We start from the raw sequence: 27,368 nt of genomic DNA on the forward strand, positions 1-27,368 counted from the left end.
CTAAAATGAGATGATTCATCCTTTTCTTTAACTGTCAATATTTTCACAGGAGCTAACCAACATATAAATCTGTGTTTATATACACTTCGCATTATTATCAGAGGGGTGAGGCTGGTCTGTGTGATGGACTCGGCTACATCTACAACTCTGCAATTTCTTGCACTTTTGGACAGAGCTGAAGCTGTGATGCAACCCGATGGATAGCTTTCTTTGGTGCTTCTGTCGAAGTAGTCTTTTTTCACTGCCTGCTGTACCTGCATGCTTACTTTCAGTGATTGATGTACAAGCACACCCAGGTCTCATTGCATCTCACCTTTTCCTAATCTGACACCATTTAGATAATAATCTATCTTCCTGTTCTTGCCACCAAAGTGGATAACCAAACATTTATCCACATTATACTGTGGATAATGTCTGAAGAAGGGTCTCAACACAAAACGTCACCCATTCCTTCTCTCCAGAGATGCTGCTTGACCCACTGAGTTACTCCAGCATTTTATAATACCTTCCACATTATACTGCATCTGCCAAGTTACCCTGCAGCCTCATAACATCCTCATCGCAGCTCACACTCCCACACAGCTTTGTGTCATCCGCAAATTTGGAGATGTCACATTTAATTCCCTCATCTGAATCGTTAATATATATTGTAAATAACTGAGGTCCCAGCACCGAGCCTTGTGGCACCCCACTAGTCACTGCCTGCCATTCTGAAAAGGACCTGTTAATTCCTACTCTTTGCTTCCTGTCTACCAACCAGTTCTCTATCCATGTTAATACCCTACCCCCAATACTCTAATTTTGCACACTAATATCTTGTGTGGGACATTGTCAAAGGTTTTTTGAAAGTCCAGATACACTACATCCACTCACTCTCCTTTTCCATTTTAATTGTTACATTCTCAAAAAATTATAGAAGATTAGTCAAACATGATTTCCCCTTCATAAATCCATGCTGACTTTGACTGATCGTGTCACTGCTTTCCAAATGTGCTGCTATAACATCTTTGACAATCACCTCAAGCATCTTCCCCACTACCGATGTAAGGCTAACTGGTCTACAATTCCCCATTTTCTCTCTCCCTCCTTTCTTAAAAAGTGGGGTTTCATTGGCTACCCTCCAGTCCACATGAACTGATCCAGAGTCGAGAGAACATTGGGAAATAATCGCCAATGCATCCACGATTTCTAGGGATGCAAACCATCAGGCCCTGGGGATTTATCTGCCTTCAGTCCTAACAGTTTACCTAGTACCATTTCCTGACTAATGCGGCTTCCCTTCAGTTCCTCCCTCCCACTAGATCCTCGGTCCCCTAGTATTTCTGGGAGATTGTGTCTTCCTTAGTGAAGACAGAACCAAAGTAACCGTTTAACTGTTCTGCCATTTCCTTGTTTCCCATTATAAATTCACCTGTCTCTGATTGTAAGGGACCTACATTTGCCTTCACTAATCTTTTCCTTTTTACATATCTAAAGAAGCTTTTACAGTCAGTTTTTATATTCCCTGCAAGCTTTCTTTCATGCTCTTTCCCCCCTTCTTAATTAACCCCTTTGTCCTCCTCTGTTGAGTTCTAAATTTCTCCCAGTCCTTCGGTTTGCTGCTTCCTCAGGCCAATGTATGCCTTTTCCTTGGATTTAACACTATCCTTGATTTCCCTCGTTAGCCACGGTTGAGCCGCTTTCCTCATTTTATTTTTTCACCAGTCAGGGATGAACAATTTTGCCATTTAAATCTTTGCCATTGCATCTCTACCGTTAACCCTTTAAGTATAATTTGCCAATCTATCCTAGCCAATTCCTCTTACCTTGAAAGTCTCCTTTGTTTAAGTTCAGGACCTTAGTGTCTGAATTAACCGTGTTACTTTCCATCCTAATGCAGAATTCCACCATATTATGGTCACTGTTCCCCAAGGGGCTTTGCACAACAAGATCGCTAACTAATTCTTCCTAATTACACAATACCCAGTCTAAGATGGCCTATCCTCTCGTCGGTTCTTCGACATATTGGTCTAAAAAAACATCCTGTATACATTCCAGGAAATCCTCCTCCTCAGCGCTGCTGCCAATTTGGTTGGCCCAATCTATATGTAGATTAAAGTCACCCATGAAAACTGCTGTACCTTTGCTACACGCATCCCTAATTTCCTGCTTGATGCTATCCCCAACCTCCCTACTGCCGCTTGATGGTCTGTATACAACTCCAACAAGTGTTTTCTGCCCTTGACTATTTTGCAGTTCTACCCATACTGATTCTACAGCATCCAAGCTCCTTCCTATTGCATTAATCTCCTCTTTAGCCAGCAATGTCATCCCACCTCCTCTTCCTTTCTGTCTATCCTTGCTAAATCTCGAATATCTCTGCATGTTTAGCTCCCAGCCGAGGTCACCCTGGAGCCATTTCTCCATAATTCCAATTACATCATATTTCTCAACTACTAACTGCACATTTAATTCATCCACGTTATTACAAATGCTCCTCGCATTAAGACACAAAGCTTTCAGGTTTGTTTTTCTTATCTCCCTTCTACCTTTTGCTTCTGTCCTCCTTTTATGTCCCTCTGGCTCCTTGTATTGGTTCCCATCCCCCTGCTCTGTTAGTTTGAACATGACCTTTCCTACACTCTCTTTCCCGTTAACTGCACGCATACGCTTCCACGTTGCTGATTCCACCCCCACACTGTTTAGTTTAAACCCACCCATGTAGCACAAGCAAACCTGCCTGCCAGAATGCCAGTCCCCCTCCAATTAAGGTGCAACCTGTCCCTTTTGTACAGGGCACCCCTGCCCCAGAAGAGATCCCAGTGATCTAGAAATCTAAATCCCTGCCCCCTGCACCAACTCCTCAGTCAGACATTTAAATCCCCTATCTCCCTGTTCCTACCCTCACTAGCCCGAGGTAGTGGAAGCAACCCAGAGATAACCACCCTTGAAGTCCTGCTTTTCAGCCTCCTACCTAGTTCTCTATACTCACGTGGCAGAACCTCCTTCCTCTTCTTACCCACGTCATTTGTGTCTACATGCACAACTACTTCCGGCTGCTCACCTTCCCTTATAAGGATGTTCTTAAGTCGATCTGAGACATCTTGGACCCTGGCACCAGGGGGGCAACACACCTTCCTCGAGTCTCGCCTGTGGCCACAGAATCTCCTGTCTGCACCTCTGACAATGGAGTCACCCACCACTATGGCTCTGCCTGACGTCGGTCTCACCGGTCTCACCTCAGCGGCAGGTTTCAAGTTACAGACCTGTCCAAGCGTCATCTGCCCCAACAGCTTCCAAGAGGGTGTACCTGTTTTCAAGAGGTACTTTCACCGAGGTCTCCTGCACTAGTTTCATCCCCTTCCTTTCCGTCTCTAACCGTCACACCTCTTGTAATCTTGGAGTGACGACCTGGCTGTAGGTCCTGTCCAGGAAGCTTTTGTCTTCCCGGATGGACCTTGGCATTGTGTTTGTTACAGACATTGTGGGCTGCAGGGCCTGTCGCTTTGCTGTACCGTTCTACGTTCTATATAAATTATTCTGCACATATTTGTAAATTATGCTGTTACCTACATCATTCAGCAATCTAACATAAAATAAACAAACCCCATTCCATGAAGCACAGCTTCAGTAATTATGAAAAATTCCAAGGGTTTGGAGCTTGTTGTCTCCAAATTAACAGATCTATCAGTTTCAGAAACCATTTTACTCTTTATTTTCAGAATGGTCTTTCATTAGGTTTGTTTTTGCCGGCACATAACATTACTCATAAGGAATTTGCAGCATAAAAATGCCACCACAGGTTTCACTACTGGTGGAACATTCCAGAAAACGAACTGAAAGGAATGACTGCAATAATTCCTTGAAATAACATTGCGGGTCCCCAATGACTCAGCTGGTTAAGTTAGTGAGCAGCTGAGCCATAACAACCAGTAGGTTCCCATGTTTGATCCCTGCCCTGTGCTGTGTTACCTGATCTCAGGGCAGCAAAAGGGGTGCTACAATTCATCTCAATGTCCCTCGGTTCACCAAGGGAACATCGGGCAGAGTTCCTTCATCTGAGTGCAGTCTGTCAATCTTTCCGTGAGTTGTGGTGGATGGTTATATTATAAATGTTTCCCTCTCCAACCCCCACTGGTCTGATGCAGCAATCTGCAAGAATAACGCCCCATTGGACAAAGCTGGGTGCACATAAAACTAACACCAACACAAAGTTAACTGTGACCTGCACTGGGGGAGGGTAGGGGGTAAGAGAAAGGGGGAAATCTGTTCAAATCGGAAAGAACAGCTAATAAAACAAATGACTGACACATTCTTCTATAGTCTTAAACACTATTTACATTTTCAGTTGTTTTAAATCAAGGAATTTGAGCTCTTGTGATTAATCTTAACCTTTCTGGCAAAAATTCCTGCTGAATTTATAGCTCAGTTGGAGGGAACCAAGGGTTTAGCGTAGTAATAATATCATTATTATCTGGGACATTCTCAATAATTACCTTGTGTCCAGAGCAAAACATTATCTCCATAGACAAATATATGAACTAAACTCGTACGAGGAAGGAAGAATAATATCTCTCGGGTAAACAATGCATCCTTTCTGCTGCTGACAAACTCATTGAAATGGGCCTGAGATGCCATTCACACCCTAGATCGCTTTCACAGATGGATAAATAACATTTCAACAGTCAGTGCCCGTGAGATAATAAACTATAAATCAGGCTTGTTAAGAAATCTAATTAAGTAAAAGTAAGTGTAAAGGCAGCAGATATAAGAACATATCAGAATTTTACTTAATCTCCCTACTTTAAAATAAATTACCATTGTGGTTAAATGTCCCAGAGATATTAACTTGAGTTCCAGTGGGGCAGCTGAGGAACTTAAATTCAAGTAAATGAACAAACATTATAGTTTTAACAAAAGTTAATCTCGGGAATGGAAAGCACAGACATTTCCATTCGTGATTGCAGAAAGATATTTGACTAATTAGTGGTTTTCAGTGAGAAAATCATGCCATCCATTCTGACCCACATGTGGTTCCAGCATCACCCTTATGATTGACTGTTAAAGCCCCTCAAATTCAGATACAGCTTACAGTGAACAATAAATGTCGGAAACATCTACATCTTGTGAGCTTTCACGGCATAATAATAGTAGCCCTATGTTCTTGATGCTCTCTCCACATCAGCATCACACTTTACCGCTACTCACATAGTGAAGTATTTCAAAACATTCCCACTAACCCAGCTTGTCAACTGCCTGCTAAAGGAGAAAACAACGCCACCAATGATATCAGCACTTTTGAAATATGAACAAAAAGCAAGGAATAACATGCCAAAGAGATTTGTTTCACTGCTGAAAGGACACTGAGTGCTGGAGTAACTCAGCAGGTCAGGCAGTATCCTTGGAGAACATGGTTAGGTGACATTTTGTGTTGACACCTTTCTTCACTGCTACGCAGTTTTCACAAAAATTTGGACTAAAAGTCATCAGCTAGGTTTCATAGGACTCTGTTTCTACCAAAACAACTATCTTGAAGGCAAACATATGCTATGAGGCTAAGTTAGACACAAAAATGGCTCTGGAGAAAAGGAATAGGTGACATTTTGGGTCAAGTGTTAGCATGCAGGTTGATTGCTGGTCGGCATAGACCTGGTGTGCTGAAGGGCCTGTTTCCGCTCTATATCTCTAAAGTCTACAGTCTAATGTCTAAACTCAACAGATCAGGCAGCATCTGTGGAGGGAATGGATAGACGATGTTTCTGGTCAGGAACCTTTCTTCGGACTGATTCCCAAACATTTCAAGGTATTGAAAGGGTTCTGACCTTTTCAACACCTGCCCATTCTCTATACAGAGGCTCCTTGACCTGCTGTGTTCCTCTAGCACCTTGTGTTTTGTTGAACATTCCAGCATGTGTAGTTCCTAGTGTTTCCTTCTGTAATTATTTTTTGGGTATTAATGGGGAACATGGGTTTCATTGAAAGTCAGAAGTAAGAATAAGACAGATGATATTATATGTTTAGAATTCATATGATTTCCAGAGTCATTTAAGTCTTCAAAATGAAAATATTTAATACCCACCTATCTTGTTTTAAACAAGTCTCAAATAAATTAAGATAGACACAAAAATGCTGGAGTAACTCAGGGGACAGGCAGCATCTCTAGAGAGAAGGAATGGGTGACATTTTGGGTCGAGACCCTTCTTCAGACTGATGTCAGGGGAAAGGGAGATACATAGATAAGGAAGTGTAAGGTGTGAAAACAGGCCAAAGGGAATGGAAATCAAGGAAAATGTAGAATAGATCATTGTTAGCTGGGAGAAGGTAACAACAAAGCAAACAGAGATAAAATGTAGTCGGAGACAGTAAGACTGGTCGGAGAACTGGGAAAGGGGAGGGATGGAGAGAGAGGGAAAGCAAGGGTTACATTGAAGTTAAGAGAAGTCAATGTTCATACCGCTGGGGTGTAAGTAAGCTGCCCAAGTGAAATATGAGGTGCTGTTCCTCCAATTTGCGCTGGGCCACACTCTGACAACGGAGGAGGCCCAGGGCAGAAAGATCAGTGTGGGAATGGGAGGGGGAGTTAAAGTGTTGAGCAACCAAGCCTCTGCTAATTCAGATGTAAGGTGAGTCAGAATTATAATCCAGTATATATATATATATATATATATTTTGTTTTATATATGTGTGTGTGTGTGTGTGTGTGTGTGTGTGTGTGTATATATATATATATATATGTATATATGTGTGTGTCTCAAACATCAACTGGATAGCAAAGGGCAGTGAGGCTCACAGAACAGGAGCAGGGGCCAGCCCTTCTAATTTTCAGCATGCTTGATATTCAAGTGATTAATTTTAAAACCCATTATCCCTGCATTTACTTTATGATGTGTAGGTATTAGTTAATACAGTCAGCAATAAACATTGGAATTTAAACCGGCCTCTCACCCTGGTGTTACCACTTTTCCAGAACACAATTCATTTCTCATTTAACAAAAAGGAGGCAGCTGTACCTGGTGGTAAAATTACATTGATTTACGGCATTGACGGGCTACTTGTGATGTGGTTACAGTGGAATAATCCCGTCATTGTGATGAAGAAATCAATTTTGACTTGCACATTATTATAAATGAAAATCGATCTTTCAAACATTATTTTAACTATATAATACTTGAGTAAAAGGTAAAACTCCATTAGACCCACAATATGAAAAGCAATTAAGTGATGCAAATGATTAAATAAAGATAAAGCTTTGTTGCTGAGGACTTTTGAGTGTGAGATTATTATGATAAAATGTTACCACAGGTTACAATACAAATAGTATTTAAAAGTAGACGTTTGGATTAAGATGTACAGTGGTGTTAACTTAGATAAAATTTGCATTTTAAAACAACTGGTCTGCGGTCAATTAAAAGCTTGGAAATTGTTCTCCTTTGGTTTCATAAAAATATATATTTTTGTTAAAAGAATACATGATAAATAATATTTGCAGTAAATAAGATATCATGACTATTTTAATACCTTGAAATGTTTAAAATAAAGTGAAAAAATCTAATTGCATTTGTCCACCCAGCTTTAGATAGAGAGGGACCAAAAAAACATAGTGAGATAGAGGTGGAATTATGCAATGCTCATTGACAACTACTTTAGAAGGAAGCATTAAGTCGTAGAGTTGTACAGCACAGAAAGCGGTACCTCAATTCACCATGTCCATACCAATCTTTTTGCCCCTCTACATTAATTTACATGCTCACTTTAGATTCACACCCTCCTAAGCCTAGCCTATTCAGGTGCCTGCCAAGATGTCTCTGAAACAAAGAGTTTTCATCTGATTTCAACACCTCCTCTAAAAGGAGTTCCACTTGGCATCCACTCTTTAAAACGTTCCCCTCAAATCTCTTAGAAAACTTTTTTCTCTCACCATACTCCCTCTTGTTTTACCTTTAACATGGGAAAAGGATTCTGATTGTTCACTCTATCTTGCCCCTTATACTTTTATGTACCTCTATCAGGTAATCCTTCATCCTCCGTTGTTCTGCAGGAGAACAAACCTGCCCAGCCAATCTCTCCCTATATCTAAAGTCCTTCACTCTAGGTAGCATCGTGGTGAATCTCTATACTCTCTCCAGCATAATTACATCCCCGGTGCCCGGCTCTCCAGCACCTCCCACTGCCAATTTTGGATCCAATTAACCAGCTCTCCGTTGATCCTAGGTAACTTAACCTTCTGGATCCATCTACAATGTGGGACCTTTTCAAATGCAACCCTTATGGACAAAGTCTGCATTGCATTTGTCAATTTTCTTCGTTAGCGCCTCAAAAAATTCAGTCATATTAGTGAGGCAGGATTTCCTCCTCACAAAACCTTACTGGCTATTCCTGATTCCCTTGCTTTTCCAAATGTACATTTTTTTTTCCAAATAATTTCCTTACCACGGATGTAAAGCTCACTGGTCTGCAGTTCCCTGGCTTATCATGGCTGCCCCCTTTAAATAAAGGAACAACAGAAGATTCGTTCCACTCTATCGATACTTCATCTGTGGCATAGGAAGATGAAAGAAAATCTCCACCAGGTCCCCAGCTCTCTCCTCCATTGCTTCTCATAGCATCCTGGCACGAAACAATTGTTTGGCCCTTCATCAATAATCACACATTATTCTGACATATGTTGCTGTTTCCATCCTCACTATCACTTGGCACAGAGTGTAATCCTGAAATTACAATCCTGGTGGTCGTGCATTTTAATCTTCTGTCTAACCTCCTAAATTCACTTTGCAACTTCATCCCTCTTCCTGCTTATGTTGTTACTATCAACATGTACTACAATCTCTGGCTGTCGTCCCTTCCCCACACCAAGTCATCCCTCACCTTGGCACCAGGGAGGCAAAACCCCATTCGGGAGTCTCACTATCAGCTCCAGAATTACCTGTCTTTTCCCCTCACTAATTTTGGAAATGTTGTTGCATGTCTGATAAACCAGTTCCCATTCCCTTGAACAGCTCCCTAGATGATATTTCATTTGTATTTAACACACTTCACAGCAGTGCAATAATTTTAAACACTGTGCTTTTCCTTGGGAATTTAAGTGGCCACATTCTCTGGAAAAGTGCATAGTTGCCACTATTACAATGTCCATGGGTAAATCATGGATTCCAACATGCTTCAGGTTGGTAAATATAACATTAATTTCTCCATTTTTTTCTAATCACATACATTCTTGAGTTCTGATGACTCTATGGCAAATCAAATTCCTTGTATTTTACGTACTTGGCTGATAAATTAATTACAATAATACAATTACAATACAATATCAATTACTTTCTTAAGCAACCTTCTGATTATCAGCAGTTTATCTTGGTGATACCCGAGGAGCTGCTTAATGGCAGCTAAATGCAAGAATTCCCTTCACATTGCTGTTATATTTTGCTAACTGCTTTACTTTTAAAACAGTTTCTAGTTTTATGGCAAAGAAGTATGCAAGTCAATTTGGACATAATATCAAGGGACCAGTATTCTCAGTAGGATTTTATTAAAATTAAGGAAGCTAATTTTTCTAAAGTGTTCATTAATACTTTAAGTAATCTGTTGATTACAGCTGATTCTATTTAAAATTTTATTATGTCTGCAATGCTGAAATCTTGGGAAAAAGCTTGTGTTCATTCATAAATCGTGAATGGGAAACTATTGTGCTCAGAAGGTGGGAGCAGAAAAACTTCCCTTTAAACTAACATTAATTAGTTTGTGTAATTCATCATTGGATTGTTCCAAATAACAAGGGACCGAATTGTTGACATGATCAATGTTCTAAGAAGTAATTGCCCCTGTTACTTATCACAGTTAACAGGGGGAAAAAAAATCCCCAAATTTCAAGGTTATTTTTTGAGTAATTTGAAAGGTTTGATTTTCACAATGTCCGTCTACATGGATAGGACAGGTTTGGAGGGACATGGACCAAACGCGGGCAGGTAGGAATAGTGCAGTTGGGACATGTTGGCCGGTGTGGGTAAGTTGGGCCGAAGGGCCTGTTTCCACACTGTATCACTCTATGGCTTCCTTCCTCCTCAGAATACATAGACTTAGACACAGAGCATGGAGTACTGGTTGCCTTCCAATGCTATACCAAATAACCATACGACATCCGAGCTTGGATATTCGCAAGGCTAACGCATCAAACCCTCCCTCCACCCCCCCCCCCCCCACCCACCCCCATCACTGGAATCGCCACTAAATCCATTGACAGTTCCAAAACTTGCTTTGCATATGGTCCTTTGACTTTGCAACAACCATGGCCTTCGTTACAGGCAATGCCATTTATTTGAATGGTGTTACTGACCTTCATTAAAAAGATAACTCCGGCTGTTTTTGATTTAACTTTACTTTATTTCTTGAAAATCAGTGAAAGTAAATTGGTTTTTACTTCGATTGTAATCATGTATTGTTTTTTCTTATGACTGGTTGGCATGCAACAAAACCTTTTCACTGTACCTCGCGACACATGACAATAAACACAACTCCAACTAAACTGAAACTCAATCTCTGTTGCCTGAGGCCTAGTTGTCATTTGTAGCCCATTCTTCTTTATAGAGGCCTCTAGTGCCAGTAAGTGCTACAAACAGTAAGTGCTGCCGTGCGGCACAATGGCGTAAAATTGTCACAAAATGCTGGAGTAACTCAGCAGGACAGCCAGCATCTCTGGAGAGAAGGAATGAGTGATGTTTCGGGTCGAGACCCTTCTTCCGACACAAAACGTCACCCATTCCTACACCAGTAAAATTGTAGGAGTGGAGTGGGGAGAGGAGTGGATGTGAAAGTGGGATAACATAGAACTAGAGTGAGAAGGTAGACACAAAATGCTGGAGTAACTCAGCGGGGCCAGGCAGCATCTCTGGAGAGAAGGAATGGGTTCTGGAGCATCTCTGGAGAGGAAAGAAGGCGATCGGCATGGACTCAGTGGGCCGAAGGGCCGGTTTCCCTGCTGTATATTTCATTTGAATTGGACTGCTCGACACTGGAACAATCACAGATGATTATCCACCGAGTGTCCGTGTAAGTTCTTTCAATTTGGTAGTTTTGTCACCTCTTTCTCTGTAATTGAAGTAGGATAAGAAATAGGAACAGAATGGCTACACCGACACTGAAGCAGCGATATTCATTGCTCATGCCATCATGTCCACTCAAACAAAAAAATTGCCCTAATGTGTGAAAAGGAAGGATGCATTTTTTAAGGATGATATTTTATGTCTGATTTCAAAGTCAGCCACTTAATAATGTAAAATGTAATATAATATCGGAAGTGGATTTCCAGTGCATGCTTGAACATATAGATTTACAATTTTATGTGTATTATTATTTTCTTTAAAAATGTAGCCAGAAAGAAAATATCTTAACACCATAAGAACATGAAACCATAAATCTGGGCTTTATTTGGTGGGTTTCCTGACTCAATCTTTTTCAAAGGAATACATTCCTGCTATTGTTGTGTAAAACTCTCATAGTGAAGTATTATTGCCTGCCCTCTAGTCTTCCATGTCTTGGATTTCCTTCATTCACCACTGCATGAATCATTTTTACTTCCTGTTTCTACAAGGTATTTCCTGCTTAGCTGTGTGGAGTAACCCCATTGCTGAAGCACAGCATTAAGGAGCTCGGTCAAGTTTCACGTTAACAGCTCTCCATTTTAGCTGCACAATTTTTCACCTCTAATTGACAGTAAAAAGGCACCAAACCACCAACTATTTACCTCACAATTTCCTCTAACCATTCGTCTCCGGGACTAAAAAAAATATGCTGTGAGCTTGCATGAAATGTTGTAGTTATAACTGAACTCTCTTTCTCCAGCATTTAGTTTGTAAATAGCTCGTCCAGCATCACATGATTCACCTGATAATAACATGTACTTTTAAACATGATAAAGGTTACACAGTGCATTGGAGGGCAACATTAATCAGCCTCAGGGCCAGGGTGTAAGAGGCCTAAAGCTTTTGGTTTTGAAGGGGTGCTTTATGGATGAGATCATTTCTTTTGTGGAATTCAAGTGGCTAATGCTATGTGAGAATGAAGAAAGATTTTTTAAAAGACCTGATTGAGAGAGCTTAGAAGGAAATCAGAGGGAAAATCTCAGTTTTCATATTCTTTGCAGTGTGGGGAAGTGCTAAATGTGGCATATATATTTTGTTTTCAGGTTTCTAATTTTGGTGGTTGGTGATGGTAGTTAGTTCATTGGTTATTCCTACTTTTGTTACGGGGATTGAAGTTTCAATTAAAATTTGAATTTTGGTATAAACAGTTAAAGAAGCTAAAATTTTAAAAAAGCTAAATAAATTGTAACTGCAGTAATGGAAAAAAATAATGGCTGAACAAGACACAGTGGGTGGCACAGCGGGGTTCCAGAGACCTGGGTTTGATTCTGACCTTGGGTGCTGTCTGTGTGGAGTTTGCACGTTCTCCCTGTGACCGCTTGTGTTTCTACCAGCTGCTCCGGTTTCTTTCCACATCCCAAAGACGTGCAGGTTGTAGATTAATTGGCCTTTGTGAATTGCCCCTAGTGTGTAGGGAATGGATGAGAAAGTGGAATAACAAAAAACTAGTGTGAACGGGTGATCGATGATCGGCGTGGACCTGGTGAGTTGAAGAGCATGTTTCCATGCTGCAACTCTAAACTAAACTAAACAGATTGTATGTCTTGACTATCTGATGCGGGCCTGTGGGTCAGCAAAAGTGCTTAAGAAAGAATGTTTGCTTGAATGACAGAACCGTTATGCATTTACAATCCTTGTCAATTGGCTAATGCACATGGAGAATGTACAAACTCCGTACAGACAGCACACGTAGTCAGGATTGAACACAGGTCTCTGGCGCTGTAAGGCAGCAACTCTACCATTGCACCACTGTGCTGCCCCTCGGTCTCAGAAATTTCAGAAAGGATTAACTCATAAGATTAACAAATTAAAGCTGATTTCCTGATATTTTTAAGCTTAAATGGTGAAGCTGATACAAATTTTAACCCTTGATGGTTAGGAAGCACATCTACAACCAAAGGGTAGTGTGTATTTGGAACTCTCTTCGGCAAACCACAATTGATGCAATGGTAATTTTTAACTGAGGCAGATAAGGTTTTATTCGCTGTAGGTACCGTGTGGCGTGATGGATGTATGGTGTCAGACCAAAAATCAGCTGGACTCTTATTAAGTGGAAGAATAGGAAATGATCTTCAACATTTCTTATGTTTCTTTACTTAGGAATAGGCCAGCGGCCTCAGGATGAAGATTTTGCAATTAAAACACCAGTGGGTGGCAAGACCACTGATTAGTAAGGGATAATTATGGAACCATTTTGCGCAGGAAAGGATGTGGGTAGCCAAATATTTAGCTGAGTTGCAAAATATAAGGAGGTAAACTCGGGGAAACCTATAAAGGAACACTTATGTAATTGAGTGTAAGGTCGTACAAAAGTGTAGAGAATTCAAAAGCAGGAGGACTAAACTGAGTTTATGATGGGTTGATGCGGGTTGATAGTGGACATAGTAAATCCTGCTGATGGCTGGAATGGTAGCTTTGAAACTCAGCTGAGAGCTAAGCAGGTTATTGGCATGATTGCCAGGCAGGAGAGAGGGGATCAAGGGAGATTTTTCTGGAGAAAGTCAAAATGGATAACATTGTGCCAACGAGAGTCTGAAAATAAAATCGTGATGAACATGGAAGTGATGTTAGCTTAGCAGTTGGATGGCATAGCATTGGTAAACCACAGTCACCAACGCAAACCAGCAAGGTTGCATGATCAAGCGCTGAGGCATGCTGATATAGCTCTCAGCGATGCCAACAGTCTGGAGAGGAATAATTCTTGAGATTCCGACAGTGATCGCAGGACTCTGGATAGAAATAGTGCATTCATAAACAAACAAATACCACTGTAATGTCAAACATATTAAACTATTTAATCAGTCTGAAGAAGGATCCTGACCTGAAATGTGGCCAGTCCATTCCCTCCATGGGAGCTGCCTGACTCATCGAGTTACTCCAGCACTTTATGTTTTGCTGTGTATTTTAATGTAATTAGTTTACAACATCCAGGGGTCTTGAAAAGTACTATACAAAGGCTTCTTAATAAAATAAAAACAAGATCTGGATTAATTGCAGTGCCTTACATGCTTAAACAACTTACTGGTTCTCATAAGAAGATAACTGCAGATGCTGGTGGTTCTCATGTTCTAGATGCACACATTAACACTATCCTTAAGATAAGGTGCAAGCACATGAGCAACACTTTTGGGACCATATCCAATATGAATGAGCTCTTTGTGGGGAAGAAGAAGAAACATCACAGAAGTTCATTTCATCAGATGCCCCAGCCATCAGCAAGATCATCTACTTCCAGCTCCACAATAATCCCAAGCAAAGTCTCTGGTCCTCCTTTCTTTGAATTTTCTTTGAATTTTCTTTGCTAAACTGTTTAAATTTAGTTATTAATATGGCAATGAATTGTACATTTTTAAAGCAAATTTCTTGCATTACTGCAACATTAAATTTGCATAAAAGCGCTCGGCTGTTTTTTTAATCTTTCAAATATCAGGCATATTAATATTCTTATTCAAGATCTTATTCAAGGATAGATATGAAGAATGGTATTTGAACTTTTGCAGAAAGTGGCGCAATTCTACAATGATAATTCATTTTCCCTTCGTGTATTTTCATAACACTTGAAGCACACACATTTCCAAATCTGAAATACAGAAAGGGTGGCCCAGACTTTGAAGTATTTATTCTGCACAAATATCTGGATGTACAGATATCTGTGGCTTGACTAATAATAACAGTGCACATTTTTAAGTTATAATATTGTCGTTCAGATCTGCCTGCAAAATAGAGAGAAGTAAGAAACATGACGAACATTGTGGGCTCGACAAATTCATTGAGTTAAAGATCAATGCCTGTGCTTGCATTTCATCTTTTTGATATGTCTAATGCAATCCACACATAGAGTTCACTGTTATAATTCCTGCATCTACCCTGACAAGACATTCTTCTGCTAGAAGCAGAGGGCTATTTGGTCAGAAAAAAAAAGATATTCCACAAGTGAGAGAAAAAGTATAAATCCAGATGTGAAATCCAGGCTTCTTCAAACACATCTACTTTGTGGAACTGGCTCTGCACTAAACTGGGATTAGAACTGGATGAACGTCTCAATTCCAGAGCAAGAACTGAGGTGACCTATTGCCAATTAGGAACATGTTTAAATGGGAGACCACTCACTGATATCGACTGAATGTATCAATCTTCAATCTATCTGTTCTACATAAATAGATGTCCTAAATGGGAATAAAATATGCATTATAATAGCGGTTAATCAGTCAAGTGAAGAAGACAATATTTACAAAATTTAGCTTGGAACAATTAACGTGAAAATCGATTGTCATCTGGTTTTAGACATCTCTTCAGATTAACAAAGTGAGATATTCAACATATCTTATTCGCGCAAATAATGTACATTTTCTCAAGGGAAAGTGAAACATATAGTCCCAGATTAGGAATGGAAGCTTACTGGCAGTAACAAAACAAGACTCGGATGTTATAGAGATTGAAAATATCATTCCCATCTCAAATGACTGAAAATGATTCCTATTTGTTTTAATTGAATAAGCATTGAGAGAAGATGAAGTGAAATTAAAACTCAAAATAAATTGTTATTTATCTGGAAACTTCACAAGTCTGGACCTATTCCTCTTTATACTTTCTTTTAAAAAAATAATTCCCAAAGTTGGATGTTTTTTAATTGAAAAGCAAAATCTGCAGATGCAGAAAATCTAAAATAAAAATGGAAGATATTAGAAATATTCAACAGATCGGGCAGCACCTATGGAAAGAAAACACGGAGTGAAATATTGACGCAAAGAAAGATCACTGACCTGAAATATTACTCCATAGCTGCTGCCTCACCTGCTGTGATTTTCCAGCATTTTCTGATTTTATTATTGTTTTTTAACTAAATTTGTTGTGTGCTGGGCTCCTACAAAATTGCCATGAGCCTATATAAGATAAGCACTATTTCAGTATTTTGTACAGCGATTTAATCTGATACTTTCAGCTCTGTGATAGCCCTCCTACAATTATCTCAGATCAGCTACCTGAATGGAGGCAGGATTGAATCTGAGATGTTCCTGGAATAATATTTTCTGAACCAGGACTCTAAGCATTTTTTGTCAATACTAAGAATTTAGGTTTCACTGGAATATATAGCTTTCTTAGAACATAGCAAACTTAGATTTTTATTAAACAGATTTCATGTCTGCAAGACAACCTCTGAAAATTTTGCTCCCTACCATGCTACATTAGAGGCTTTGCTATGAAATAGATTTTGTGGAGACATCTTGATTTTAAGAGCCAGTAATAACCACAGGGATCAAATGAGGAACTGATACCAAAGATGAGAGGTTGGTGGGGGTCATTCTCAGTGGGGGTGGGAAATAGATGTTAGTGACTGATCACTGTGAGGTATCTCCAATCATTGGGGGAGATCTAATTACAGAATGGCAGGGGAGTGGGATAGTGCTCTACAGGGAATGTCTGATCCTGTGGAATGGGAAACAATTTTGCATGGTAGTTTTGGGGAAAGTATTCCTGCTCCTCCCGATCTACATGCAATTCCGGTAAGGTACTTTATCTTTACCTCTCTTTTGCATTACAGATTTCCCAAGACCCAGAAAATAGCTTCAGGAATCCTGTCAGTCCATGTTAAGGCAGAAAAAAACCCAAAATCTGAGGCTCTCCATTGAATATTTCAAAAAGCAACCCACCTCCTGAATGTGTGGATTAATCCTCCATTAAAAGTGAAAGGGAGTGGGTTCAGGAAGTTTGGCAGTAAGGTTCAAATATAATTTTTTTACACATTAATATCACAGGCCATCTCAAACAAGCATACGGGGGTTAATATTTTCCTAATATTTTCCTAATTATGATATCAAATAATTTCAGAATTTTCAATGCATTTTTTAATGAAAGTATCTCACAGTTATCAGTTATCATCACTAAAACCTTTCCTTCATGTGGAAGTTTAGTTTTTGTGGCCTTGTCATGCATCCTAATGTAAGGTACATAAAATGGTCCACAATATTCCTGCTGCAGCCTTGAACTGAATACTTGCTTGTGACATTTACCTATTTTGCAGGTAAATAGCTGAGTTTTGTTGGACATTTTATACTTTAAATAAATATGATTTTAAATAAATATAGTTTTTAATTTAGTACTGTTGGACCTGATTTACAACATATATCATTTTAATCACATATTTGCTCAAGTGTACACTGACATGCAAAGAAAAATAAACTCGCAATTCTTTGTTCTTACTCGAACAGTCTCACAAGGACTAACAGAAAGTTAAAAGCAAATATTGGCATATTTCCAAAGAATCACAGACAGCCCATGTCACATTCCAGAGAACACAGTTTAAAGGTATTCCTTGCCTTTCTCCTATTATTGATGTCACAGCATGGAAACACAAACACGATTTCTAACAGGGAACGTAAAGAAATGGATGCTGCGAAGGATGAAAAATAGTTGAATAGTTTTGCTCTCAACTTTATTTAAGTTTATCAAAGTAATTTAAGTATCCATAAAAGGACATCCATTGAATCCTGGGTAAAGACAGTTTGAACTCAATACAAATTTGTTGTGATCTTTCCCGATGGATCTTTTCAGATTGGCGAAAAAGGGAAAGTCATATTCTGGACATGCAGAGCTGGAAGCTGGTTGTGTCGCATTTTGCCGAAGAGCTGCTTAATATGATTGAGCTGTTCGTACCTGTCGTACACCAACATGTAGCTTTCTCATTGTGCCAAGGAAATGTTGGCGACAGAAACAAAAGTTGGTAGGCTAGGTAGCCGGGAAGAAGTTGAAGATTGTTCTACATAGTGTAAATGTCAGGTGAGTATTTTGTGACAAACTTCTTGGAACTTTTTTTTAACACCATTAGCCTATCAACTGGAGAGGAGAGTTGAATCATTATTACTGCTCATTCAAACTAGCCAGCAGCAGTAATGTCTTCTCAAATGCATCAAAACACAGCACAAAAATATCAAAAAGGGGTTCTGGTTAATTTATAAGACAGCACAAGAGTTTCAGCTGCAAAACTGAGGCGAGAAAAAACTTTTTCACCCAGAGAGTTGTGAATTTATGGAATTCTCTGCCACAGAGGGCAGTGGAAGCCAAATCACTGGATGGATTTAAGAGAGTTAGATAGAGCTCTAAGGGCTAGTGGAATCAAGGGATATGGGGAGGAGGCAGGCACGGGTTCTTGATTGGGGACGATCAACCATGATCACAATGAATGGCGGTGCTGGCTCAAAGGGCCGAATGGCCTCCTCCTGCACCTATTTTCTATGTACAATAAAGACGTGCATATGCAGAGGAGACATATTACATGACTCTCCTGCTCAAATGAATACAATATGATTCATACGCACACACATTTTAGGAGAAATGGTGACAAAGTCACCATGCTACAGGCAGCACAGTGGTTAGAAAATACATTGTTAATATCCCTTTAATTGCCCTCCTCTCCATTCTACTCCCTTTTATCATCTCCATCCTGTTTGTTTTTAAATCACTGTGGAAATGAGACAACATTCTTGTTTATGTTGATACAAATATTTTTTCTTCTCTGGCTAACCCTCGCTTGTCAATCAATGAAGGAGCAAGAGGATTTGTCCATCTTAAAAACATCTGTACAAAATCTCATTGAATTAAAGCAGTCTAGTTGCTAATTACAAGGCCTGGATGACCCCCGATAGCATGCAAGCTTGGTGCTCCTTATGACCATCTGCTGATATTGATTTCAAAGAGTAAATATCTTATTTGTAGCTTGGCAGTGTGTTTCTACTTCTGCAACACTGCCCTTATCATCACTTTATCCTTCTACCTGCTGTTGTCTCCAGACCTGAGATGTCCAAAGTGTAATCTGCCATCCAAGGTAAACCACAATTTATAGCAAACTTCAACATCCACATCCTATCCCACAGTAAGTTCCATCCCACTCCAACAGTGCCCTTCTGTGCTCCAAAGCATGAATTCAGAATGATTGTACTCATTTAAAAACCCCATTGCAGCTTCTTCCTTCCATACCTCTGCAACCTTCTCCAAATGAAAATAAATTATAACACGGATTATGATTTCAAACTGAAAGCTGCTGCATGACTATGGATTGTCCATGCCAGTAAAATATTTCATGAGAGTGAAGAGGTACCGGTAAAGCTGGATACACCGGGCATCTTCAACAGTTTAAATAACAAGGAGAACAAGGTGACGTCTCAATTACTACTGACTGGCAGGACTCACATATATCATGATGAGAGGTTGGTTGTGGCACATATCTTGTCTTGGTAAGGACCTTGATCAGTGCAATTCACCTACCACCAAAAACACATCAACAGAGGATGCAATCTCATTGCAATCTCCACTGCGCACTGGACCACTTGCACAATAGGAACACGTATGTTAGGCTATTGTTCATTCACTACAGGTCAGCATTCAACAGCATCATCCCTCAATCAGCCTGAATTGGCAACATTTCCTACAGGAAGCACTGGCTCAAAAAGGCAGCCAATATCATCAAGGACCCACATCACCCTGGCTCCGCTCTCATATAAATGCTACGGTTGGGAAGAAGGTACAGGAATTCCAGAAACATGACCTCCAGGTTCAAGAACAGCTTCTTCCCAAAAACCATCAGGCTCTTGAACCACACAGCAAAACCGTAACCACAACCCTATCTCAGCAGCAATACTCTATGCACTTTGTTTTGGTTGCACTACATACTCAAGTGCACTTGATTTTGCGTTTTTATGGTCTTGTTCTCCAATAATTCTAATAATAATTAATAATCCAATAATAATTAATGTATTCATTATTGATTATTGTATACTCATTTGCTCCGTTATTAATGGGCCTGTAAAGCTATAGCAATTAAGAATTTCAGTGTTCTGTTCCTGGTGCAGACGACAATTAAACAGTTTTGACTCTCTTGACTCTTGAACTATACAAACTTCCTATGATCAACCCATTTATTTTACTAGAAAACATTCTTCAATATAGAGAAATCCATGTACACGATTGCTATTTTTTTGTTTTCTGACATTATTGACTTGCCACGAGTTGGAGGAAGACATAAACAGGACAAGGAAAGAAAGGTTGTCAGGGGGTATGGGGAGAAGGCAGGAGAATGGGGTTGAGAGGGAAAGATCAGCCATGATTGAATAGCGGAGTAGACTTGATGGGCCTAATTCTGCTCCTATCACTTATGAACTTATGAAAGGCTTATTTTGTCGTACTGCATTGAATCTATAGTCATGCAATATGGCAAGGACTTTCAGAGATGGAATAGTTGCTCATACACTGCGATTGCCATAGAAACATTCAGCATGGAACCAGGGCCTTCGACCTCAATCATCCATGTCAGCCAAGATGGCCCATCTAAATTATGCCCCATTTACATGTGTTTGCCCCATTTACCCCCAAACCTTTCCCATCCATGTATCTGTCCAAATATCTTTTGAATGATGAGGAAAAAAATATCCAAAACCACTTTCTAGTATGTAATATAGAACTGAAAAAAAACAAGGCCACATGAAAACATGTCTAAGATGAACAACAAGACTTAAAAAATGTGACAATAATGCGTATAATCCTACTATTCGTGTGGTTAAAGCATGTAAAATTTAAAAAGACCACTTTGTTTCAAAGTTTTGTACAAATTGCAGGCATTTTGACCAAAAGGAAGTGAGTTTGTTTAGTCTTCAAATGACTCTGACTCAATGTTCCACCACTGGAATGACAACCAGCAACATGTGAACATTGTTTACTTATACAATAACGTTTAAATCAAATGTTTTTGAGGCCATTACATCATTGCCAAGAGGTAGGTGGAACTTCCCAAATGTGGTTGCAACCTCTGCACTTTTTTATCCTGTTTGAGAACAGACTCCAAGCTATCAGAAGTCCTAATGCATCCCCAGGGAACGTAAAAAAATTCACTACTGGTGAGACCCTACCTTCATAAAGGTAAACGAGACGGCAGCCGCTAACTTCGAGAAAGTATCGTGCAAACAACTATCCTATGATCAGAAATAATGTGACCAGATATAATGTGGTCATATATCACATTATTAATCTTCAAGGATGCATGCAAAAATATTAGCAAAGTGGGGAGCAGGTGCTAGAAAATGTGTCACTATGTTGGATGGTTCCATATAATTCATGAAAAATATGAACATATGACCTGTCAAATTAAGAGGAGTCAGTCACATATCTCCTCAAGCCTACTATGCTATTTAATAAGATTATGATCAATCTAATTGTACCCTCAACACCACATTCCCATCTACCCTTGGCAATCCTTCTTCTCATGTTAATGAGGAATCTATCTATTATTGCTCTAAAAATGTACAAAACTCCACTTCCATCAACATTGAAAAAGAGAGTTGCAAAGATCCTCGATCCACTACAAGAAAACAAAATTAGCACTACTCTGCGTTCAGTGCCTTTGGTTTACCCGTTATTCTTTAAACAGAAGTCCCTAGCTTTAGGATTTCCCTCAAGAGGAAACATCTCTTCCACATCCACCCCCCCAAGACCACTTGGGATCTTCTCTGCTTCAATCGTCCACTCTTACTCTTCTAAACTCCAGCCCAACCAGTCCTCATAATCTATCCATTCCAGGTATTAGTCTAGTTAACCTTCCCTAAATAGCTTATGAGGCATGAACATCTTTCCTTCAGTAATATAAGAAATGTTACTATACTAATAATATTATACTAGATGTGCATATGTAACTATATCATAATTTCCTCATATTAATAATCGTAACCTCTCTATATTTGTATTCAGTTCCCATAGAAATTAACAGTAACATTCTATTACATTTCTGAATTACTTGTTGAATTTTCTCAGATGCAGAACAAACGTTTTATTTTTGTGTACCACTACAATCTGTCATCCATCCAATTGATGTAAACATGCCATTGGTTTTCTGTTGTCAGTTTTTGGAAATGTGAACCAGTAAAATCATTCATGAGTGGTCAATCTGTATTTATGCTCACTCTGACTATAATTTTGTCTGGGGAACCACAATTAAATTTGGGAAGCTTCACAAAATGTAACCAGGACACTGAAGGAAATCAAAGAAAAATAATCAGAAGAATAGATGAAGAAAAGGGGAAAGTATAAGTAAAATTGTGATGTCTGAGGAAAGGGAGTCCGATTCAAGCCCAAGTCCAACCGTGGTGGGTCAGTAAAAAAACTAATATTGGGAAAAAAAGTCCAAGAACAACATTTCTAATCATTGCTATAAATGTCAAAGTTATATTGTCGTATCATGATATTTTTTGTTCTCTGATTCAACACCTTCACACCACATAGGCATAATATAGATCTAGATTAAGACCTGTTTCCCTAGTTTATTCAGTATCACTCACAAATATATACAGCTTCCTTCCCAGTGAATCCATTCAGAATAATTCTGCAGTCTTGTGATGAAGTAATACTAAAATATTGTTGACTTTACCCCTTATTTCAGCAATAGAAAAAAAATCATAGTTGTGTAAAATGCCATCTATAAGGAATCAAGTAAATTTTACTTTCACAATGCAACTTGTTTTGAGAAACATCAATAAACACAGTTTTGAATAATTTACTAGGTTTGAATCTGTAACTCTTGTAAGAGACGTTACATTGATATTGATATATTGATATGAGAGATATGGATACGTCTGGAAGGTATACAAGTCACTCACTCAGGTTATTGCATTTCCCCTTTTTTGAAACAGTGTTGGGTTACACAATCCTTTATTTACCTGGGGAAAAAATGTGCTCCTTTCCACAGGATCATTCTGTTTTAATTGGATCTGCTCGCTGGTGTCTGAGGGCTCCTCTTTCACCTGCACAATATCTGGTGCTGTTCTCTCGTGGACACCATCACTGTTGCTCCTGCTGCTGCCACTGGGAGGCCCCTTGTCCTCCTCTATGACTTTTTGTTGGCAGCACACTTCCTTCATCTCCTCTGGGTGTGATTCTGGCCATTGGGGCTGAGAAAGTGTCTGCAACAGATGCACATCTTCTTTAGAGGTCATTTAAAAAGCACAACAACTCATTTTTACTGCAATATATTTGCTGCCACGTTAAAAAAAAAGGAAAGACTTGCATTTTTCAACATACATATAAAAAATATCATAACTGTGTGGTGAATTTAGTGAGTTTCTGCTTCCAGGATAATACTTTAGCTACTGGAGACTTGTTTCACAAATTTGTGTGGTTCCAATATAGTTTGATATCAGTTAAAATCAAGGACACAATGTCATAAAATTAGCCCTTAAATGTAAATTTAAACAATGAACCACAAAGATCAAGCTATACTATTGAAATTGATAAATGAAATAAATATGGTAGGAAGAGTAGATATTCTGTGAGCTGAAATCTTGCAGCACAGAAGATGCCATTCTAGCCTATCCGGCTTCTTTAAGAGATAATTAAGTTAATTGCACTTTTCTGCTTCTTCATTATTCCTTTTCAAGTGTGCGCTGAATTGCTACTGAATCAGTTTCCACTACCCATTCTGAAGGCAGGTGGCAGATCGTAGAAACATTAAAAAAAATAAAAAATAAGGGCAGCAGTGATCCATTCAACCCTTTGAGTCTTCAATGGCTGATCATCGAAATTCGATACCTTGTTTCTGCTTTCACTCCATATCCTATGATCATTCTCGCCCCAAGAACAATATCTAATCCTACTTGAATACATTCATAAAAACATAGAAACATAGAAAATAGGTGCAGGAGTAGGCCATTCGGCTCTTCGAGCCTGCACCACCATTCAATATGATCATGGCTGATCATCCAGCTCAGTAACCTGTACCTGCCTTCTCTCCATACCCCCTGATCCCTTTAGCCACAAGGGCCACATCTAACTCCCTCTTAAATATAGCCAATGAACTGGCCTCAACTATCTTCTGTGGCAGAGAATTCCACAGACTCACCACTCTCTGTGTGAAGAAATGTTTTCTCATCTTGGTCCTAAAAGACTTCCCCCTTATCCTTAAGCTGTGACCCCTGGTTCTGGACTTCCCCAACATCGGGAACAATCTTCCCGCATCTAGCCTCTCCAACCCCTTAAGAATTTTATATGTTTCAATAAGATCCCCTCTCAGTCTTCTAAATTCCAGCGAGTATAAGCCAAGTCTATCCAGTCTTTCTTCATATGAAAGTCTGGATTTGGCTTCAACTATTTTCGATGTGGTTAATACCGAGTTGGATTCTTACTAGTTGGATCATAACCGGAGGCATTTTTGGAATGTAGAGACAGGGCAGCATTAAGCTGGACACAAATAAATAGAACGGAATCAAAATTGGTCTCCACTGTGAGAACACCTTCATAGTGCATTATGGTGTTGTCACTGTGCTGAGCAGGAGACATTTAACAGTTTGCAGCTGGCTGTTTACGAGACAGTATGAACCACCTGCCATACCACACCATAATCCATAATATGATCACTTCTCTGTTACCTGGCATTCCTCCATCATCAAGGGAGACCAATTCTGTTAACATGAATTGGATAAGGCATTCCAGGAGAAGCACAAAGCGAATTACAGACCATCAAGAGAATCAAGAGTCAAAGGTGTTTAATTGCCTCAATGAACTATGAAATTCTTACTTGAAGTTGCTTAACAAGTCCATTAACACAATACAATAGCACAATAACACACAAATAAATATATAATAGTCAATGATAAATTAATTAATAACAGCAATACTAGGAAACCATAATAGTGCAAAAAGTAAGTCCATAATGCAATGAAAAACACATCAATTGAAAATTATAGTTGCTGAGGTGGCACGCGGTGTTGTACACTGTTCAAGAGCCTGATGGGAAGAAGCTGCTCTTGAATCTGATGGTCATGGCTTTGTGGATCCTGTACCTTTATCATCAATGGTAGGAGCAAGATGAAAGTTTGGACAATGTGGTGAGTGTCTTTGATGATATTAGCTGACTTTTTGAGGCAATGCCTCCTGCAGATCCCTTCCATGGTGGGAATGCCAGTACCTGGCCATCGACTGGGAAATATCTACCAGTTTCTGCAGCCTTCTTCATTCCTGGGCACTCAAAATACTAAATTAAACGGTGATGCAACCAATCAGTATGCTCTCAACTGTACACCTGTGGAGGTTCTATAGGTTTGGTGACTTACAGAACCTCCTCAATCTTTTAAGGCAATAAAGGCATTAATGAACTTTCTGCATCGGTCTGTTCGGTTTGCTTGAAGTTGTTGACTCTCCACCACTGTCCCATCAATAAAAACAAGCTCATGGATCCTCATCTTCTCCTTCTGAAGTTGACAATCAGCTCGATGGTCTTGCTAATATTGAGAACAAGATTGATGTTCTGTAATTATCATCATATCATATCATATATATACAGCCGGAAACAGGCCTTTTCGGCCCTCCAAGTCCGTGCCGCCCAGCGATCCCCGTACATTAACACTATCCTACACCCACTAGGGACAATTTTTACATTTACCCAGCCAATTAACCTACATACCTGTACGTCTTTGGAGTGTGGGAGGAAACCGAAGATCTCGGAGAAAACCCACGCAGGTCACGGGGAGAACGTACAAACTCCTTACAGTGCAGCACCCGTAGTCAGGATCGAACCTGAACCTGAGTCTCCAGCGCTGCATTCGCTGTAAAGCAGCAACTCTACCGCTGCGCTACCGTGCCGCCGCACGGATACATCAAGATGAACTCACAGATTAAGATGATTCGAGTTAGGTGCAAATGTAAAATCATGGAATGTGCTTGGAGTGACAGTCGATTTGAAATCCAGGGAGAATGGTCCATTAATTTTATTGCACTGGTCATATGAATTTATAACCTCAAACTGTGTCAATTATATGAAACCAAAATATCAATCAGACCCAAAAAGGAACAGCTAGTCACTCTAACCAAAGTATTATTTCCATTCCTTACAACATCTGCCATTAACATAGAGGAGGAAGATTGGTCAGTTGGTGCCAATTAGATTAATCAATTAGATTAATATTATGGACAACTAGGTTTGGGCAGTTTTTGAAAGATTTAACATTATCATATATCATATCATATATCATATATATACAGCGCGGAAACAGGCCTTTTCGGCCCACCAAGTCCGCGCCGCCCAGCGATCCCCGCACATTAACACTATCCTACACACACTAGGGACAATTTTTTACATTTACCCAGTCAATTAACCTACATACCTGTACGTCTTTGGAGTGTGGGAGGAAACCGAAGATCTCGGAGAAAACCCACGCAGGTCACGGGGAGGACGTACAAACTCCTTACAGTGCAGCACCCGTAGTCAGGATCGAACCTGAGTCTCCGGCGCTGCATTCGCTGTAAAGCAGCAACTCTACCGCTGCGCTACCGTGCCGCCCTATATGTATTATATATATATATATGTACAGGGACATATCACCCTGTATTATATGTATTGTATATATATATGTACAGGGACATATTGCCCTGTATTATATGTATTATATATATATATATATATATATGTACAGGGACATATTGCCCTGCTAAAATCCATTTCATTTAGGTTGTTTAAAGTGATCCATTAACTCATTTACAAGGGAGAGCTGCTTCCAAAAGTTGTTTGGCAATGTTGGTAATCATTTCTGTAGCAATGAAAACCATTCTGTGTGAGGTAGTTTCAGGAACATCAAACGAATACCAAGTGGGTTTTCCAATATGTTGGCAAAGCTGATTATGGCCCAGTGATTGAAGGCAAAAATTGTCCTCAGTGTTTCAACTAGTCCTCTGATTGGAATATATTTGGCAATTTCTACCCCTGAGAATGAATGAGACAGTGCAAATAAAATGGAACAGATCTAAGGTGAGTGCAGGAACTGGGGACACTGTGTATTAGCATGTAAGTTTTTCAAAGTAGCAGGGCATGCAAGAGGATAGTTAGTAAAGGGCCTGTCCCACATAGGCGATTTTTCAACATTCCTGAAAATCCAGCATGACCAGAAAGATGCTACGACGCTTTGGAGACTACTCACAACCATGCAGGTGACACCCCGGCGACCATGTGACAACAGCCTAGTCGCCTGTAGTCGCCTAAAAAATCGCCTAAGTGGGACAGAGGTTCAAAGCAAGGGAGATATTTGACTTCTTATAAGATAATTAGGGGATTGGACACATTAGAGGCAGGAAACATGTTCCCAATGTTGGGGGAGTCCAGAACAAGGGGCCACAGTTTAAGAATAAGGGGTAGGCCATTTAGAACGGAGATGAGGAAGAACTTTTTCAGTCAGAGAGTGGTGAAGGTGTGGAATTCTCTGCCTCAGAAGCCAGTGGAGGCCAGTT

The 27,368-nt window shown here is 39.7% G+C and overlaps 1 protein-coding gene across 11 annotated transcripts in view; it reads right to left on the minus strand.

Moving 5' to 3' along the window:
• LOC144606022 (histone deacetylase 9-like) overlaps nt 1-27,368 on the minus strand; it is a 514,560-nt gene that overhangs the window by 47,993 nt on the left and 439,199 nt on the right. For all 11 annotated transcript variants that reach the window (XM_078421808.1, XM_078421873.1, XM_078421839.1 and 8 more), the window contains one exon: nt 22,814-23,056. In XM_078421808.1, the coding sequence (XP_078277934.1) occupies nt 22,814-23,056 (243 nt within the window). The remainder of the gene's footprint in view (nt 1-22,813; nt 23,057-27,368) is intronic.

The sequence above is a fragment of the Rhinoraja longicauda genome, chromosome 2 (genome assembly GCF_053455715.1).
Source record: "Rhinoraja longicauda isolate Sanriku21f chromosome 2, sRhiLon1.1, whole genome shotgun sequence".
In the NCBI taxonomy this organism is placed as follows: Eukaryota; Metazoa; Chordata; class Chondrichthyes; order Rajiformes; family Arhynchobatidae; genus Rhinoraja; species Rhinoraja longicauda.